The following is a 20,671-nucleotide window of genomic DNA, read 5'->3' as shown; positions in this document are numbered from 1 at the left end:
ATTATTCCAGCATAATAAAACACAAATGAGCTAGAAGACCTGCACACACACACACAAAGTTTTCACCTGGCACCAAACAGAAGACATGAGTTTGCCACCTGGCAAACCTCCCTGGGAAGGGAACGTAGAAGAAGGGGTACCACAACTCTAAAGCCCCTGCCTCCAATCATCACCTGCCTTATTTTAGATGGAGGACAAGCTAAGAGCAGTGGAGGCTGGTGTCTCCAATGTCAATTGGGTGGCGAATCCACTCCGGGTGTCAGTCAGAACTTTAAAGGAACTATTCAAGGTGCACATTGAGAGTTCTGATTGGTTCTGACTAAGTCCTGGAGCAGATTCAGTGGTCCACTGACATCAGAGTCACCGTCCTCTGCTGGTTCAGAGCAAGACCTCAGAGGCCAACCTTAATATCCAGGCAGGTTCATATTAGAAAATAAAGTGCTTTAAGTAAAGCTTCATTTAGGTAAAGCTCTATTTTCAGCTATGGATCCTGACATTTGTTAGGTAGGTTTTTTTTTTAAATGACCAGAACTATAATTTCAAACTGGAGAAAAAATTGAAAGTGATTGTTGGAAAGGAAGAAGAGCAGTTGTTCTGCAGGATTGATTACTCCTTTGGACATGCCTGCCTAACAGCAGAATCATGCATGTGAAAATTATACAGCTGAGACACACAACAAAAGATAAGGATGGCAGGTTTCATTAAAATGACCATGACTACGTTATAGTGAGAAGGAAATTCCAAAAATAAATATGCAGAACAGCCTCTAATATCTCCATCTCAAAGATCCAATGAAAGGATTGCTTGGTCAACAAGACCCATGGGAAACTGGTGCATAAAAAGGGCTGTGTTCATTCCAGGGATGTTCCTCCCTGGCCCCAGTCAAATACATGAGATATCGCAAGGAGACGGAAGGCTGAGTCATGTGCACCTTTGCAGTCCCACTTATGCTTGGTGTAGCTTGCATGTTCTCTTTCAGGTTATAATGGGGCATGGATATGCTCTGACTTGCCATCCATTCAGAGCACTAATGAAATACTGTCATTTTGCCTGCTTAGGCAACACTCCGTATCCGGGTTTCTCTAGGATCCAGTTTAATGAACAATAGGCATTGTCACACTAATCCCTATAAGGCTAGGATAAACACAGTTCTGTTTGCTGACAATTTTGGAATTAGCGAGATCTTCTCAAATTAAAACAATAGTAAAGGAAGGTGCTTTATAAAGCTTCCAGTCCAGTACTGCGTTTTTTCTGACATATTCCCATAATCACAGGTCTACATTGCCACCTTATTCAAGGGGAACTCTCATGGGATAGGAATTATTACTGAGGTCCTCTCTATTGGCTTTCATCAGAAGGTATTTCTATAACTTTCAGGCATTGAATGGGAGGAGCAAAATGCCCACTGCTTTATTTAGTGGTGCGCACTGAGTTAACACCTTGACATAGCTTACTAACAATGCACAAACACACACAGTGGATGTGAACTCCATTTAGGACTGCTTGTCACATTTGAAGACAGACGTGCTATTCATATTCTGAGCTTTACAACATAATGGAAGCAGTTTTGAAACAATTTGCATACGTGTAAACCATGCTGAAATCAATGTGTCTTGTGAGTTTATGAATGATTTTAGGGATTACATGTTTAAGGCAGAAATGGCCATGGAAAACACAGACCTGTCAACCTGATACCTTGAACACAGTGAAAAGAAACAAATTCCATGGTATAGCAAAGTTTTATATTGGGTCAAATTTTGTTCACATAAGAGGAAAATGTGCAAAAAGCACTGAAGTCCCATACTCGCTAAGAACAAAATTTAAAACAAAAGCAAAAAGGGAAAGTATATTTTTAACATGACTGGGCTCCAAGCCCTGGTTGTTCCTCCCCGAGCAACCCACAATTTCAGGTTGACAAATTATGCTAAATAATCTAGGGACACAATGTCTCTGGATTGTTTATCATAGTGGGAGCAGGGGAGCGATCAGGGGTTGGCATGCTTGCTTGCTCCCGAACAACCCACAGTTTGTTTAACCTGTGGGTTGTTGTGTTGTCTGAACCACGCTTGTGTGTGTGTGAGGGTTTTAACAGGCTGGAATTACCCATGCAGCAAAATGGGGTAGGAATGAGTGGTGGTAGAGTCATCGCATTACTTCAAAAGCACAATTTTGAATACTCCTCTAGCTTCACTACCCTCTGATATTCTGCCCCCTCAAAAGACTCTGGCCTTTCTCCCTTGTGGCCCCATATGCTTGGAACTGCCTCCCAGAGCACCTTGTGATGCCATCTCCCTTACTTCCTCTCATACCCACCTGACTCCCAGCATGTAGAAAACCAGCACAGTTGTGCTAGAACTTTTCACACAGATGTGGTAGATTTCTTTTCTTTTCTTTTTTTAAGGAAAAGCATTACAAATGTGATTCTCTCATCTGCAGTCTGGAGCGGTAATGTCTGTTCTTCCACCTTAGGATGCTGTGGTCTCATTCCCACCTTCTGCTACTGCATATGTAAATAGCTTAGGCAGAGAGCATTGGAGAATGCTGCCATTTGTCACCTGCAAACACTGGGTCTCACTTACCTTGCTTCATAGGAGGAAATTGCCAGGAGTGAAGCTAGCCTGCTGATTTTTCTGTGAAACTGCCACCCCCTTCTCACATCACTATGGTTTGGGAAATCTTGTGTTTTGTCCCTAACATAACCTCCCTAACCTGGCACCCTGCAGATGTGTGGCACTACAACTCTCTTCATCCACAGATGGCTGGGGGATGGGAGTTGTAGTACAACACATCTGGAGGGCACCAGATTGGCAAGGCTGTCCCAACAAGTAGGCCTGTTCTGGGTGTTAGGAAAACATGATTTTGCCACACCTTATATGGTAACTGGGAAAAGCATTTGGAGCTCTGTCACACTCCGGCCTTACTACCAACTTGTCCAGGTCCTGCACAGCCACTCTGTTGGCACAGTGTATTCCTAGGAGGAGGAAAGCCGCCTTTGTAAATGCCATTACCATGCTTTAGTAAATGGAGTTGCATCCAATATTCAGTCTGGCCTGTCATCTGCTGAAGAGTTACTCCAGTCTGCCTTGTATCTGGAGTTGTGGGCATGCGCATGGGTTTATAAGAGCCCGGTTTAGTTTTCCATTCATATAAACTACTACTAGTAGTTGTTATTATTATTATTATATTTATTTGTATCCCACCTTTTGCCTAATGCTGGGCCTCAAGGCGGCCTTACAAAGTTTAAAACATACATTGCGGGGGGGAACATAGTTTAAAATACACAACAAAATTATAAGACATTAACATAGATGGAGGGCCAGATTATTCTCCAAAGGCCTACTCCCAAACGACACTTTGTCAGACACTGGGTCAACCCAGTAAAAGAGTCGATCCACAGCATTGAGGGAGCCATTGGTAAGCATTATTATTATTATATTTATTTATTTGTATCCTGCCTTTAGACCAATACTGGGCCTCAAGGTGGCTTTACAAAATTTAAAACATATACGTTTTAAACCTAGGAAAAGAAATGTACAATAATTTAAAAAATTGCAATATTAAAACATTAAACGTTTAAAATACACAACAATTTTACAAGTCCTTAACTTACATGGAGGACCATATTATTCTCCAAAGGCCTACCGGAACAAACAAGTTTTTGCCTGCTTCCGAAAGCACATCAAGGAGGGAGCCAGCCTAGCTTCCCCAGGAAGAGAGTTCCAAAGCACTGGAGCAGCCACCGAGAAGGCCCTCTCCCATGTTCCCACCAAGCGTGCCTGTGAAGATGATGGGACTAAAAGAAGGGCTTTTCCAGAAGATCTCAAAGCATGGGCAGACTCATAAGGGAGAAGCTGTTCTTTCAAATAACCTTGACCCAAGCCATATAGGATTTTATAGGTCATAACCAGCACTTTGAATTGTGCCCGGAAACAGACTGGAAGCCAGTGGAGCTGTTTTAACAGGGGAGTTGTGTGCTCCCTGTAACCAGCCCCGGTCAACAATCTGGCTGCAGCTCGTTGAACCAGCTGGAGTTTCCGAACACTCTTCAAAGGCAGCCCCATGTAGAGCGCGTTACAGTAATCCAATCGGGATGTAACTAAGGCATGTGTCACCGTGGCCAGGTCCGACATCTCTAGGAACGGGCGCAGCTGACACAGTAGCTTTAACTGTGCAAATGAACTCCTGGCCACCGCCGAAACCTGGCCATCCAGGCTCAGGGCTGAATCCAGAAGTACACCCAAGCTGTGGACCTGCATCTTCAGGGGGAGTGTAACCCCATCCAACACAAGCTGAATCCCTATTCCCTGATCTGCCTTTCGACTGACCAGGAGCACCTCTGTCTTATCTGGATTAAGCTTCAATTTGTTCGCCCTCATCCAATCCATTACTGCCAACAAACACCGGTTTAGCACAGAAACCGCTTCCTTGGAATTGGGTGGAAAGGAGTAGTAGAGTTAGGTGTCATCAGCGTACTGGTGGAACTGCACCCCACAACTCCGGATAACCTCTCCCAACGGTTTCATGTATATGTTAAATAGCATGGGGGACTAAACAGAGCCCTAAGGGACTCCACAGGCCAACCGCCAAGGAGTCAAACAGGAGTCCCCCAGTACCACCTTCTGGGTCTGTCCATCCAGGAAGGAATGGAGCCACTGTAAAACAGTGCCTCCAAGACCCATCCCAGCAAGGTGGCCCAGAAGGATACCATGGTCGATGATATTTAATGCCGCTGAGAGGTCTAGCAGAACCAGAACCCTGTCCAGTTCCCAGCGAAGATCATCCACCAAGGCGACCAAAGCTGTTTCTGTCCCATAACCAGGCCTGAAGCCAGGATCTAGATAATCCGTCTCATCCAAGAATCCCTGGAGTTGGGAGGCCACCACATGCTCCAATAACTTGCCCAAAAATGGGATGTTGGAGACTGGCCGGTAGTTATCCAATACAGTGGGGGCCTAGGAGGGCTTTTTAAGTGTGGGTCTTACCACTGCCTCCTTCAAGCAGGCTGGGATCCTACCTTTGCGAAGGGAGGCATTGACCACTCCACTCTAGTTGTTCTAGACAGTAGAATGGTATATGCCTCTCTATGAGTTGGAGCTTGGAAACCAGCCCATGACATACTTAATGTGTTACCTTCATGTTGGGGCTGCCATATCTCATCTTGAAATCTCGAGGACACCATGGGGGCTATGTTTTCCTATTGTACAACCTTCTGTGGACCTTAAAATAATAATGTTCTCTTTTTGATGTCCTGTGGAGAAACAGTCTTCTGTAATAAGGGGGGAAGTGTCGGTCATCTGTGCTAAATGCACACAGTGTTATTTCATCCCTGCGTTTTCTCTTCCAGTCTGAATACCATTATGACTACACAGCGTGTGACAGCCTCGGCTCCCGATGGAGAGTAGCTGTGCCTCACACCCCAGGACTCTGCACCGGCTTGCCAGACCCCATCAAAGGCACAGAATGCTGTAAGTCATGATTGCCGCCACTGCATCTTTCCCCCTTTGCCGCTGATTCCAGCACATTGAAGACTCCTGAGCTGCTTCAAGCCACAGGGCACGAGGGATCTATTTTGGGGTTGCACAAGCAGCACTGTCATTTCAATGCAATTGTGTCACCTGTGCTGCTTGCTTGGAAGTAGCTCTGATTCTCCACCTCCACTAATATTTGAACATTCAGAAAAGAGAGATTCAATTTCCTACTGATCTAGAATGCCTCTGTCAGATTTTTCTTTGACCTATAGCTAAAAGTTTTTGAATATTTTTGTGTGAGGCGTACAAAAAAAAATTAAGAACACTCATATTGCCATATTTCACTTGAAATGGACTTTTTGTTGAAAGTTGTTTTTTTTTTTAAAAAAATACTTAGCTTGTAGCCAGCAATGATCACTTGTAATTAGGGCTGCAGCATGAGTTGATTAACTAATTGACTTAAAAGTTGCCCATGATCAATTAGCAGCAGACTGTTTTTATACATTATATATATTGTGGGTTTTTAAATGCAAATTCTTCTATGAACTGCTGGTGGCTTGCACCATATTAGAAGCATCCCCTTCCCTTGATCCCGCCCTGCCTTCCTCCCCATTCACATATGCATACCACACTCTCATTCTCACACTCATTTTCTCTTTTATACACATGTTCACCCGCAGTCACACATCCATGGGGAGGAGTTAATCCCTTCCTCTCTGCACCATCTTCTCGATCACAATCCCATTCTCTCAGCCCACCAAAGAGCTCTCTGGGGATTGCCCACATGTGATGTACAACAAATCAGTGAAAAATTAAGGGACGTTGTTGTTCTTTTGATGACATTGACCATAAAACAGCTCTGCGTTCGAAGCAGTTGGAATGTGTTACAGCACAATGACTTGGAACAATTCATATGTTTTGATTTCGATTCTCCCTTCATATTGTGATATAAATCAGGGGAGACTTTGGCTGTGATCCCTTCTTGCCTATAACTGAGTTGGCTCTGTTCACCCTCTCATTCCTCCTGAAGAAATATAACACTAAGATTAAAATCACATGTGTTGAAGAAATCAGTTTGGATCGATAGGGTGTTTTAAAGCCCACTTGTACCCACTGATTATAATAGAAACAGCACACAAAATGCAGCATTTCCAGCTCTAACTGAGAACAATTTATTTTTCACACGAGATGCAAAAAGGAAACAGGATCACAACTGGTGACAGCTGTTAAGACTATGATGAAAATAGCTAGATCCTACTGTGCATTTAGCGATATAATGAAGTGCCTGGAGGTGTTTTTTTTACAACCTTTAACTTTCTAAAACCATTGAGAAGTTGTTGAAAAAAAGTTTTCTTCATTAATTCCAGTTTGCCTTTAGAGACTTAATTACACCTCTTCAAGAACAGTTGGATCATTTAAAAAAAAATTGGGGGAGGAGAAATTAAAATTTAATGGCAGGCTTGTAGAAAAAGAGTCAAGATATGAAAGTAACAAATTCTGACTTTATTTTCCATCAGATATTCCTGATGCCATTGGAAATTTGGCTGATAGCTATATTGCAGAGGAGCTTTTTTTGTAGAGGCTCTCAGACTTTGGGGGCTCCTTACCCCAGGAGATCCACTTGCCTTTTTATCACTACATAAAGTTAAATTGCTTTAGTTAATCTATAGGCTCAATTGAGCATCTGTGGATGTGATCTTTGAAACATTTTTTCCTTCTGCTTTTTAGGCTTGGTTCAGATGTTCTAGAAAACAATACTTTTAATAATTGGGAGTTAGGAACTTCTGATTACTTCTGCAAAAGCAGAGAAGGGAGGAAGGAATGTGTGAACATGAGGCTTACCGTAAGTTGTTTATGTAGGGGAAACACATGGTTTCCCATTGCATATCAACTGACCTTTACAGAGTTAACCTATACAAGTGTACCTAGAAGAGAGCCCCATTGATTTCAGTTTGTAAGTTCGTACAGGATTGCAGCTTTGGTCTCTTGTTTTTTCTGAATTGTATTTCATCTATAGGGATTCTTTGACATTGCTGTATGCAATGGAAAGGCAACTTTGTTTTAGTCTTTGCTGAATCAACAGTGTTGTCAGAAAGCATCATTCTGGCTGTGTGCAGCTTAACTAGGGGGCTGTTTATACATTCTGGAAGCCGTGAGATGGCTTTGTGGTGGTGCTGTGTTGATTATATCATGCAGCAGCCACCTCGAAACTACCTTCTTGGGGCTTTCCAGTGAAACTTTGCAATTTAAAAGTCAGGGACTTACCCAGACTTTTTAGGATGGAGTAAGGTGAAAACAGCACTTCTGCTGTCTAACCTCTCTCCATCCTTGATGCAGAGGCGTGGCCAGGCAGATAGCGACCCCTGATTGGTTGCTGTCCACTTGGGCAGAGGACAAAGGTTGGGCCTGGCCACCGGTCTCATTTCTTTGCATCAAAAATACACGAAAAGAAAAGCTGCTTTCCTTCAAGAGAATTTAAATAAATAAATAAATAAATAAATGAATAAAAATTTTCTTTAATTTCCATTAGTTGCTAATGGAAATTTACTAGGAGAAAACCAGTTTAAACAGGAGAGGCTAGAAAGAGACAGAATGAGAGAGGATGGGGGGCTTGCCTGGCCCAGCGGATGGAGACCCCTGATTGGTCACTGTCCACTAGGGCAGGGGGTGATCCTGGCAAGCCTAATGGCCACTGGAAAGCCCACACTGCCTCCTCCAGTGGGGGTTACTTGCCGCCGCTCTGCACCAGTGATACCGTGGGGTTTGGTGGCAGAGTGGCGCCAACTTGGCACCATGAACACAGCCCCCATAATAGATTACAGAGACACCAGAAATCATTTTCAAAATTCTCTGTTTGTTTTTCATTCATCCTTTCCCCTGATCTCCCTTTCGGTGCTCTTCTGCATTTCAGCATTTTCCTGCAAAGCTGGCGAATTTTTGGACATGAAAGACCAGTCGTGCAAGCCATGTGCAGAGGGCACCTATTCTCTGGGGACTGGCGTCAGGTTCGACGAATGGGACGATCTGCCCCATGGCTTTGCCAGCATAGCAACCAACCTTGAAATTGATTACAGCTTCACAGAGTCCTTGGAAAACTGCACCATGTGAGTGAGTCTGTTATCATAAATGGTGGGACACGTCACTCTTGGGAAGCCAAGCTGCATAAAGTCAGTGGGTGCCATCGAGGCTGCAGATTCTAGAAGCTAGGCAACACTGGGATTAAGAAGGCTAGTGAAATTCCCACCAACTGAATTTCTTCCCAGATGTTGGGATTCTGTGGGCCAAATGGCACGTTGTGTTAAATGTGAAGCATGTAGCTGATTCTAACTTTCATTTATTTATTTAATTATTTATTTATTTATTACATTTATATACTGCCCCATAGCCGAAGTTCTCTGGGAGGTTTACAACAGTTAAAAATGGTAAACATTAAAAAAATATGCAAAATTTAAAAAACCATCAGAAACATAAAAACAGCAGTATAAAAACAACATACATGTAAGTGTATGTGGTCCCAGTCCAGATTGGGACTACCATGCCTCATGGGGGAATTAATCCTACCCATTCAGCCGCTATCCATCACCCCTTTGTGGAGGCAAAAGAAAGAAGAAACAACTCCATCAGCACTAATGTAGCTTTTTCTTTGTATGGTGGGTGGGTGGGTGGGTGTGGGTGTGAGTGAGTGAATTTAGAGGAAGGGGAGTGGCTGGGTGAGAAGTTTTAGTTTTATTTATTTATTTATTTAATTGCATTTTTGTTCCACCCAATTGCCAAAGCTCTCTGGGTGGTTTACAAAAATTAAAACCATGGAAACAATTCAAAATATAAAACCAACAGTATAAAAGCATAATATAAAATACAATATAAAAACACAACCAGGATAAAATTGAGCAACAATGCAGAATTTAATACAGATTTAAAATACAAATTTAAAACAGCAAAGTTAAAATTAAGACTGTTAAAATGCTGAGAAAATAAAAAGGTCTTCACCTGGCATCTAAAAGAGCGAAACATAGGTGCCAAGCGAACCTCTTTAGGGAGTTTTACCCCCTCTACCTGTGCACAGTGGACTTGATCCAGATCAGGGTCCTGTGTGCTTACACAAAAGCTAAAAAATAAAAGTTAGGATCAGCTACATGCTACGCATTTAACATCATGTATAGTTTCGTCTTGAGTTACCCACTCTTGTTTCTCTCTGCCATTCTTCTTTCGATTTCCAGACGTTGCTCAGTCAGACATGCTCAGTTTGATGCCATTTATCAGTTTGTATCTCCCCCCCAAACAAGGTTTTATTTTACTTACAGTTAGCCAATGCGCACATGCCTGTTTGCGCATTGACAAAATTACAGTGCAAAAAGGATATCCTGATGTGGTTGTGGGGTCACATCAAGATTCATTTTCACATTGTGATGCAATCAAAGTGCATATTTTGCATTTACTGGTATGCATTAGTCACCTGTAAGGGAGACATGATGAATTGAAAACTCTGGCAAACTGAGCATGTGCCAGTTCCAAATCTAATTTTAGAAATTCTCCAAGTCAAACCAGAAGACAGGCAGTGTGGAACATGGAGCAGAACAACTCCACAGGATAACAATGGGATGGAATGGATGAAATCTACTCATTCCTGTAACTGTGATGAGTGGCTGCACTGTGGCCCACAGATGAAGTCAAAACAATATGTTCATAAGCTACAACACGTTAGGAATTCTGATAATCAGGTTTGTATGTATGAATTCTCCCGATGTGACCCAGGTTCTGCACCAAGAAAAACTAAACTCTTCACTTCGTATAAAGTATGCTGATGAAATACATTTTGTATATATTTACTTACTTTGCATAATTTAGTCTGCAAAGTGGGGAATGCTGAGTTAGGGAGTCTGGACTCTCCTGATATAAGCCTGGTAACCATTAGGGACAAGCTAGATGTGACAAGACAGCCCATGTGGATTTTCTGCATGTATTTGGCCCCATTCAAATATAAAACTCACTTCAAGTGTCAGAGCTGGGTAAGATGTGCTTTAAGCAACAGAGTTCAACAAGGCAAGTGCAGGGAGGGAGAAGCTTTCGCTCCGCTCACTCATCACTTTTTGTGTAAAAAAAAAGGGGGGATTTTTATATGTGAACAGGGCAGACACAACCAACCATCTGTCAGGTATGCATTAAGGTGGATTCCTGCATTGAGCAGGGGGTTGGACTCGATGGTCTTATAGGCCGCTTCCAACTCTACTATGATTCTATGCTCCTTTCACATCTAGTTTGGGCCCCGAAGGAACCAAATGGAACCAAATAAACAGAGTGTGTGTGAAGCTGGTGTGCACAAGATCAAAAGCAAGGGTTTGGCTGTTGATAAGAGACAGGATGGTCTGTGTTCCATTCCTTTGTGTAGCCATATCATCCTCACAACAACCCTGTAAGATAGGTTAGGCTGAGAGATGGTGACTGGCCCAAAGTCACCCAGTGAACTCCATGGCCGAGTGGCGATTTGAACCAGGGTCTCTCAGTTGGTCCTAGTCTGACTCTTTAACCACCATGCCACATTGGCTCTCACTTGAACTGCAAAGGCCTCCCTTCTGCTTCCTATTCTGCATTGGACATCTTTACATAAGCGGCATGGAGGCTCATGTGTGAAATAGGAGTTTGATAATGTCAGCATGGGAGGGAGAGGAAGTGGAGGAAGAACTCGGCCCTTAGTCCTGCACTTTCTTTTGGATTTGAGAGCTGATGTGACATGCCCATTTTTGTTTCAATATTGCTATTCTACTAAAAAGCTATTACTACAGTAGCAATATGGGAAAATATGTAGGAAGCAGTCAGTTCAAATCTACCCCAGACTGATGCACATGATAAGCTGCAAGAGCAGGCCTGTGTTGCAGCTTCCTACGCTGTCACGTTTGTGCTCAAGTGGAAGCCCAGAAGGGCGGGGGAGTCCATCATTCAAGATCAGAAGCCCACCCGCAGCCTTTGCTTTAACCCAGACAACTGTCCCAGTAGAACTAGCAGATCTCAGCTATTGCCACTCTCAGCTGGGTTGAACTGTGCATACAGAAGCCAAGAAGCTGGGAAAAAGAAACCGCAGCCCTAATTAAATTTGACATGACCCAGGGCATATTTTTGTGTGTTCCTTGGGTGGTGGCCGCTTTCAGCTGTCCAAGCTCAGCCACTGTGGATTTCAGCTTTTCCTGAACTGCACCTGCCTGCCCATATTTTTTAATCCTGATGGGGAAAAGGATGCTAAGCATAATGCCGCCTTGATGTGGGTATTTTGTGAACTCTGAATCTTACTGTGTGCAGGAGGTTAGCTCTAGTCAAAGGCTCTGATGCTTTAGCCTGCCCGTCAGTCTCCGCTGCCTACCTGCTGGAGTCCAGCGCTGCCACTTTGTTTTCCCTTCCTGGTGCTTTGATCATTTTGATGCTGAAGAAAAGCAAGCGCAGACTAATCAGGCAGGAGAGACGTCCTTTTCAAGAATAGCTTTGGCTGGAAAAACCCAACAACCTGGTGCTGCGAAGTGTTTGTGCAACTTGCAAATGTAACCTACTTCTCGTTATCGCTTAAATTATTCATCAGACTTCTAAGCGCATTCGTAGAAGCTGAGCACCAGATTAACATTGCTGGTTCATCTCATTAAGGTTTGTCTGGAGCTGCCAGATTGTCTTAGATCCAGGGGTACCTTTCATGGGGTGGAGGTGTGTGTGCAGAGCAGGTTGCTTTTTGTTTTTATAACTGTATATGAAATCCTGAAGTACGTGGCTTAAAAGACGGAGTTGGGCTTTTATATGTGTTTCTGCAGAGTAAAGATAAGTCGGTGCGTACTTTTCAGACTGAAAAATAATGAGCAGAGGGGGAGACGGAAAGGTTTCACGAGACAAGAGTGCTTCTGATAGAATGAGGGAAGGGGGATTTCTAGTCTTAGGGAAGGGAGAAGGTTTATGAGGGAGAAAGGAAAGGGGTTCAAGGGGAGGGGGAGAGGCAGGCAGAATTCGATAACGATGACCTGCACCAAACTAAAGAAATGGCTTACATTCCTCTTTCCTCGCCCCATCATAACTTTCCTGCCTCTCCTCCTATTTGCCTGAGAGGCTGAAGGCCCCTAAGGATAACTGCAGGGGTCTGCCCAGCCACTTTCTGAATATTGTCTGAACATCAACACGGGGAATCCATGCCACTGTAATGTAATGTTGGGCAAGCCCATGCTTGGTTGAATGTGGCCCAGGTGTAGTCTTAGATCTGGAAGACCTGGGTTCAAGTTTCACTTCTGCCATGAACTCTTTAGGTTGGGTCCAGATGTAGTCATATTTAGAGTACTGAAGTCAGTAAGATTTAAGAGTCATGAGTAACTTGTTCCACTGATTTTCAATGGGCCTACTCTAAATATGACTTAAGTCTGGATCCAACCCGTTATGAGAGCTTGGACAAGTAGCTACCTCTGAGCCCCAGTTCCCTATGCATAGGAGATGAATAATAATGGACCTACTTCAATGGATTGTTGTGAGTGCACACTCAATACGCAGTGGAGGCTGGTGGCTCTGATGTCAGTGGGGCAGTGAATCTGCTCTGCGTTTCAGTCAGAACTCTAAAAGAGGTATCCAAGGATTCACTGCCCCACTGACATCAGAGCCACCACCCTCCATTGATGCTAAAGTATTCTGCACATTAAAAGAGCTATATAAATGAGTAGCGGTTGTAGGAGAGATTTTTCTGAAGGATTTGAATGAAAAGTCCTTAAGTGACTGTGTGCTACTTAAACCTTCCTGGCATTGTCCATAGCAATAGACCAGGGGTAGGTAACCTGGTGCCTCTAAATGTTTTGGGCTACAATTCCCATAAGCCCCAGCCAGCATAGCTAATGGTCAGGGATTATGCAAGATGTAGTCCAAAACATTAGGAGGGCACCAGGTTGCCCACCCCTGCAATACACTAATGTTAAGCCTTTTTAAGGTCATCTCTGTCTGAGAACAGGGCTCTTCGTCATTAAAAAAATGCTTAAAGGACTCAACACACATCTTATCCATTTGCTCTTAGTGCCTCTGTTCTAAGTCAATAGCAAGGCCACTGACTATGATCTCTTGCTAAGGGGCGTAGAGTTTCTCTCCCCACCTCCTCTATTCCATGTAGTAGTATAGGGGTGCGCACTGGAAAAATAATCATTTTGTTTTTGCTTTCATGGTAATTTTTTAAACCACCTTCGTTTTGTTTTGCCTTCATATTTGCTTTTCCATTTCTTTCAATTGAAGATCCACCTACTCTCTTCTCTTGCTTGTAACTTCGATGTTTTCCATTCCAGTAGTGCAGCATTAGTGGACACCCTACTACTCCCCCAGAGCATCAGACTGGCCAAATTTCAGACTCTTTGGGGAAAGGCTCTCAGTTTTAGAGGCAATTAAATGACAACAAAGGCTAAAAAACAAACATCTCCTGTCCTCCCTAGTTTTCGACCATTTCTTTTCATCTTTGTTTTACATTTCAACAACTGTAAAATGAAGGTGGCTTCATTTGTTTCATATTTGGGGACATTTTAAAAACAAATGCGCATCTCTAAAATGGAATGCATTTTATCCCTTGTAGTTTCATTTCTCCTTCTGCAGCCCTATATTGTGGCCCAGGCAGAATGGAAATGATATTTCCTGACCATTGTGGAGCAGACTTGATTGCTCCTGTACGATGCCAACATGGTTCAGCAGCTAAGTGGGGACTTCTTCCTTAGATGCCTGTGCTCTCCAGATCAAACCAAAAACTGGCATGGACTAATCTGGAAACTGGACTGCTTCTGAGCACTTTTGAATACCACCTAGGATGATGGAATGAATCTTTCATAAATATTACACCCTGTGTCATAGTGGAGACATAGCATCTGGCAAGTGTGCTTTTAGCTTTCTCTTTCCATTCTACTGTTAATGGAGCTCCCTTGTAATATCTTGGGAGTGTCTGTTCTCTGGTGCTGTGCAGTCACACTCCCATAACTGCTCAGCTTTCTCTCTGTTCTGTTTCAGGTCAACGTGGATTCCTAAGGGAGATTACATTGCCTCCAACACAGACGAGTGCACAGCCACTCTGATGTATGCTGTTAATCTCAAGAAATCTGGCACTGTCTCCTTTGAGTACATCTACACAGACAGCAGCATCGTCTTCGAGTTCTTTGTAGGTTTCCCAGGACTCCATTACAGGGATTTGTCTAGCTTTCTGTTACTGTAGGCTGTGCAAGGAGGGTTTCTCTTGTGTGCTGTCTTACAATAACTGGCCACGTCTGCATTGGTATTTGCCTTCTGGGCCTCTCTGGCAAGTGGATGCATTCTCCTGCTGGAGGCAGGGAAAAGGATTCCTGGTATTTAAACCAGAAACCAGAGAGATCTGATTTGGGCCAGGTGGAGAGCCTATATTAGCAGAATCACTTTCATTACCACCTTGTGATTCATTTGTTTCCAGGTCACTTATTCTAAGTACATGGTGCCCCCATCACAGGGGAAAATAGGTGAGGGAGGAGGGATTGGGCCAGGTGAGACTGTGTGTCACCCCCATATCAGTGCTAATGCTGCTGTGCCATCACTGGGGGGGTGTGTGTGCTGAGAAAATGGTGGTTGGCACTGTGCCCTCCCACTCACCTGAGCTGGTAGGGAAACAAGAGCTGGTAGGGGAACCAGAAACCATGGAAGGAGATATCCAGCTTCCTGGCTGCTAGGCTCTCAGGGGCTGCCAGTGGTGGGTGGGGCAAAAATACCAGGATATTAGATCTTAAAGCTCTGACTGCCAGTAATGAAGCCATTTCACAGGCATTTCAACCATTTTGAATGGTGTTTGGGGGAGGGAGAACCATGCAAAAGCTGGCAAACCATGAAAGGACTGGTGGTTGGAGGGAAGGAAATGGTGCCAGGAGGAGCGGGGGCTGGCCTTCTGGGGAACCCAAAGGCCCAGGTTCAGCCCCCACATGAGCTAGATCCAGCCTGAGGTTTGATTCCCCTGCCTTAAGCTGATGACTACAAGAGTGGCCCCAATCGGCTCATTTTCCCATGAGCAGGACTTGCATCCTCATCCCGAGTTCTCATCTGTTGCAGGTTCAGAACGACCAGTGCCAGCCGACGGTGGAGGAGTCACGATGGATGAGAACCACAGAGAGAGGGTGGGAGGCGCACAGCGTAAGTGCAGGATTTTCATTCACAGTCCAGGTGGCCACAAGGCTTGCTTGGCGAGGGGGAGGGAGAGGGCGGTTATGGCCAGCAGTAACTTGGGGAAGGAAATCTGTGTGTGCTTTGTTGAGAGCCAGTGCCCAAGGCCCTCCTGCATGTCCATATCAACCAGGACTTGCGCTATCTTGGTTTACTATCTGTAGGTGGAGCTGAGTCGTGGCAACAATGTCCTGTATTGGAGGACAACAGCCTTCTCTGTGTGGGCCAAAACTCCCAAGCCTGTGTTGGTGAGGAACATTGGCATTACAGGTTTGTGTTTAGCTGGAGCATGCCGGGTGTGTGTGTGTGGCTGTGGCAGTGGTTGTCAGAAGGACAGTTTCTCTCACTTTCATCCCCGTACGGTTTTAATCTGTCTCTTAGGAGTGGCCTACACATCCGAATGCTTTCCTTGCAAGGCAGGCACCTACGCGGCCAAATTGGGTTCTTCCTTCTGCCAACAGTGCCCGGCAAATTCTTTCTCCAGCAAGGGAGTGACTTCATGCCAACAGTGCGAGGTGGCCATGTACGCAGGTAACGCCTTGGATGTTCTATTCCGATTGCCAGAACACATTTTCAAGCTGGCTTCATGACTTGTGAAGGCTGTTCCCAAATTATTAGGCTCGTACCAGTTTCATTCCTCTTTGTGGCTGCATGTGCTGCCCCTGGTGAGGTTGATGCTGTTGTACTGGACACAAATAGTACATATGATGTTGTGCTTTTGTGAGGTAGCAGCAGCATTTTGCACACTGACCTGCAGCGTTTTGCTCTGTTGCTAGCTGAAGACTGTTGTGCAGGAAGACTTTAACCCTGACAATCACAAATTGACTATTTGAAAGCTTGGATGGCACCTTAACTCACTTGGGTAATGCTGATGATCAAAACCTTATGTTCGAAGCATTTTTACCAGGTTGTTCAAAAGTCTAGGCCCTAGGGAAGAGGAATATTGAATTACCGGTCCTTGAGTACCCTCTTCCCAACTTGGGAAAAGAATACCCAACATATGGGAAATCTGCCATCCCAAATGCAAACTTCTTAGACTGTCTCATCAACTATTAGCACTTTTTCTTTTCCTACAGCAAAGGGCTTGGAACTGCCCGCCCCTATTTTGAACATTAATTATACAAAAACTTGTTCTTTGTTCCTATCAGAATCAATTGCCTTAAGCAAATATCAGGCAGATTGTTTGCAAAACTCTCCAACAGTTTCTAAAAGAGCAAATGTTGGAACTGGAGCCAAAAACTGTGTGTGTGTGTGTGTGTGTGCGTGCCCTTTGCTGTGCTTCAATAAAATATACTGGATAATTTTGTGGTCTGTGTGACTGATGCTTGACACACAGAAGTAAAATGTGCACAGGGCATTACACTCTTTATTGATAGGTTTCTGCTGAAATGTTCCTGGATTGGTTCTTTCATGCTCCCACAGCTTTAACCATTTTTCTTTTTGCAATAAAGAACCTGGTTCTTCATCATGCAAGCCTTGCCCAGCCTGTACAGATAAGGATTATTTTTATACGCACACAGCTTGTGATACAAATGGAGAGGTAAGCAAATTCTGGAATCCCTTGTTGTTATAACAGTGGCATATGAATAGTGGAGCTTTCTTAATTAGGTTCTTGAAGCACAATCTTAAGGCTAGGCATTGTTTTGTTTTAATGGTTCTGGTTCAAAGCATTGCACATAAATTAATGACTGACCGTTGTGTGCAGAGAGTGCCCCTTTGTGGTCACTTGATTTCAGAGTGAAAGTATATTCCTAAACCAGGTGAGGGAAACCTTAGGCTGTGTTCACATCAGGTGACTTCTTTCCCGGAGAAGGGGTGTGTGTGTGTGAGAGAGAGAGAGTGGGGGGGGGGGGGGAGAGAGGGAGAGAGAGAGGGAAGGAATTTATCCCTTCTTGTCTCTCCTTCTGGAATATTCTTATGATGCTTTTAGCACATGTGGGGCCTCAAGGGAGGAGCCTTGCCTGGATGGAGTGTCCAGATGGGCCAAATTCGGCCAATGGGCCAGATGTTCCTTATCCCTGATCTATCTCAATAGTATATACATTGACTGACAGCTTCTAGCACTGAGCAGTGGCCCCTCCCTTCCCTGTCAAGAGGCAGATTAGGGGGCTTACACATGGGTTGATTGTCTAGCAGGGGGTCCTCCAGACTGGGGGGATGCTGCTACCAAGATCTTTCCCAAGGATGCGTACAATATTTCTTGTGATATCTGGCCAGTTATTGTGAGGAACACTGTAGGGAAACTTACACATTTACTGCACCATGCATCTGTTGCCCAAGAAGACCGCCTTCTATTGCCCTCACTCACATGATTAGCCCAATTTTCCACCCCTCACAAAACAAGGAATATAGACTAGTGGTAAAACTACGTTAGCAGGGGCTACGAGGTTGTCTGCCTACCACTGCCGTAAAACACCATGGAGTAAACAAAGCGATTACTGTGTATACCCTCTGAATCCATCCATGATTCTCATTTTTAAAAGTGAGTAGAATGTTAGTCTTGGAGCTGGGAAATCTGGGTTCTGATCACTGTTTCAGCCACAAAACCCCTGGGTGGACATGGCCATGTCCCTGTCTCTCAGCTTCACTTCCACCTGTGAGTAAAATGGAAACTTGGGATGCAACCCTCCGGCCCTCCGTATTAGTGTAATATCTTCATTAGGCCAACCAAAAGATCACCTACAATGTAAGAACATAAGAGAGCCATGGTGGATCAGACCAAAAGTCCTTCTAGTCCATCATTCTGTTCTCTCAGTGACCAACTAGCTGCCCAAGGAAAATCACAAGCAAGACATGAGTGCAAAACCACCCTCTCACCCATGTTCCCCAGCAACTGGCGTATATAGGCTTACTGCCTCTGATACTGGAGGTAGCACCCAGCCATTAGGACTAGTAGCCATTGATAGCCTTCTCCTCCAGGAAATGCATGGTGTCACAGCCACCAGCCAGTCGCAGTAATTCTGCAGAACTGCTTCTCCTGATCTGAATCCTGGAGAGGAATAAGTATGTCTGTCTACATTGTAGCCAGTGTGCTTCCACAGTATGGTGACCGCTTTTTGTTTCGTTTTGTTACTTCTGTTGACACCCTTAGTGGCCTATGTGATTGTTTCTGTTTAGATGAGTGATATAAGGATTATAAAGCCTTTTTGCATACTAAAGTGTTGTAGAAATGTATATATATAATTTTATTTTCACAGACTCAGCTAATGTATAAATGGGCCGAGCCAAAGATCTGCAGTGAGGAGCTCCCCAATGCTGTAAAGTTGCCTCCATCAGGCATAAAAACCATTTGCCCGCCTTGCAACCCTGGTTTTTTCAAGACAAACACCAGTTCCTGCGAGCCCTGCCCATATGGCTCATATTCGAATGGGTCTGGTAATGCTATTCCATTCTTTCCTTCTGAGTTAACCACGAGTGATGTTCGTTAAAATGTGTAAACTGGCAAGGAGCTGGGCTGTGATCCCACTAAGAACCCATTGATTGGGAACTGAAGCCTCCATGTTAATTGTACTTGCTGGATTTGGAGGTGACATAAAATGGAGCCCAACCGTTGCTTGTGTGAGCTCAGCTCCAACTCTTTCTTTTCTCTTATTCATTGCTACTTCTAATGATCCCATAGTTCTGTCAATAGAAACAGGGTAATGGGACCAAATACAGCAGCAGGGAGGGGGCTACTTGTTCTTCTTGTGGTTTCCTCTCCCCACTTACTGGATTAACAACAACAAAAAGAAATGAACAGTGGCTCTTGCTACCAAGGCTGTACCTCCAGCATTGGCTCAAGACGTTTTGCTGCTTACGGCAAAGAACAAGATGGTGCCCCCCTCCATTCCACATACTGAACTTGACTGGACTGACAGTTGAAGTTTACTTTAGAACTGTCAACAAGATTGCACCCTCCACCACACCTGAAGGCAGCAGGATAGTTTATGGGGTGTAGGGCAATCTGTGTGGCATGGATAGCTCTATACTCCAAGAGAGGGCAATGCCCCAGGAGCTCATGAGGGAATGGCTTGCAGGCGTGCAACTGCTGTCCTCCAGGATCTGCTCCATGAGGCAATTGCTTCATTCTGCCTCATGGTAGGGCTGGCCCTATGTGCCTCTATAGTGTTCTGATTCCTTGGGTGTTTCCAGGCATGGCTTTTATTGTGAAACCAACCTGTCTCATTCACAGAATTTTAAGGGGTTCCAGACAACATTGTCTTCCATTTGTAACATTCCTGTGTTTCCTCACCATTACTTCCTCCGTCATCCCCACCCCCAGAAAGTCTGTTAAGGAGGGAAAGACAGAATAGCTGCACAAGGTCTTTTGACTGGTAGTGCTAGGACCTGTTTACCCTACTGAGATCTAATAACCTTTTTTTCCATTCCATTCCCAGGCTGCATTACCTGTCCTGTTGGGACTGAGCCGGCATTAGGCTTTGAATACAAATGGTGGAACACGCTACCAGCTAACATGGAGACAACAGTCCTCAGTGGAATCAGTTTTGAATACAAGGGAATGGCAGGTATCTTTGTGAGCTTATTTTTACCTAAGGTGTTTGGATAGTTTGAAGTGCCCCGGCAACATCCTGTGTTCAAATGCAATGCCTTTTCCTAGGCTGTATTGCCAGTCTGCTCCCATACCGTGTGCAATTCACATGTGGAATTTATTACTCTCTCTTATTTGGATCAATAGTTTAGCAATAGCTTAGTATGATGTAGTGGGTAAATTGTTGGATTTGGACTGGGGCAACCTGAGTTCAGCCATGAATCCTTGGGCCGTTCACCATCCCATAACCATCCTACCTCGCAAGGTGGCTGTGAGGACAGAATGAAGAATAAAATTGTGTGCGCCACTTTAATCTATTTGAAGGAAGAGCTGGAATAGAAGTGATGTCAGGTAGTGCATTTTATAGTGTCAGGTATTATCAGATGAAAGAGATGAAAACGGGGTGGTTGTTTTCTTCAGCAGCAGCATATGATTCTTATGTCAACTTCTGGACTCAGGAAACTGGATTTCCTCTGTCTCTGTGAAGTGTTTGCATACTTATGGAGCTATGTAT

General features: G+C 44.3%; 1 protein-coding gene across 2 annotated transcripts in view; it reads left to right on the top strand.

Moving 5' to 3' along the window:
• ELAPOR1 (endosome-lysosome associated apoptosis and autophagy regulator 1) overlaps window positions 1-20,671 on the top strand; it is a 57,230-nt gene that overhangs the window by 19,803 nt on the left and 16,756 nt on the right. For both annotated transcript variants that reach the window (XM_063118783.1, XM_063118792.1), the window contains exons 2-10: window positions 5,345-5,465; window positions 8,380-8,572; window positions 14,460-14,607; window positions 15,519-15,599; window positions 15,794-15,899; window positions 16,011-16,160; window positions 17,081-17,169; window positions 18,827-19,004; window positions 20,006-20,134. In XM_063118783.1, the coding sequence (XP_062974853.1) occupies window positions 8,412-8,572; window positions 14,460-14,607; window positions 15,519-15,599; window positions 15,794-15,899; window positions 16,011-16,160; window positions 17,081-17,169; window positions 18,827-19,004; window positions 20,006-20,134 (1,042 nt within the window). In that variant the 5' untranslated portion in view covers window positions 5,345-5,465; window positions 8,380-8,411. The remainder of the gene's footprint in view (window positions 1-5,344; window positions 5,466-8,379; window positions 8,573-14,459; window positions 14,608-15,518; window positions 15,600-15,793; window positions 15,900-16,010; window positions 16,161-17,080; window positions 17,170-18,826; window positions 19,005-20,005; window positions 20,135-20,671) is intronic.

This window comes from Elgaria multicarinata, chromosome 1, assembly GCF_023053635.1.
Source record: "Elgaria multicarinata webbii isolate HBS135686 ecotype San Diego chromosome 1, rElgMul1.1.pri, whole genome shotgun sequence".
Classification (NCBI taxonomy): Eukaryota; Metazoa; Chordata; class Lepidosauria; order Squamata; family Anguidae; genus Elgaria; species Elgaria multicarinata.
The sequence above is the reverse complement of the archived record's forward strand: the minus strand, read 5'-3'. Positions and strand labels throughout refer to the sequence as shown.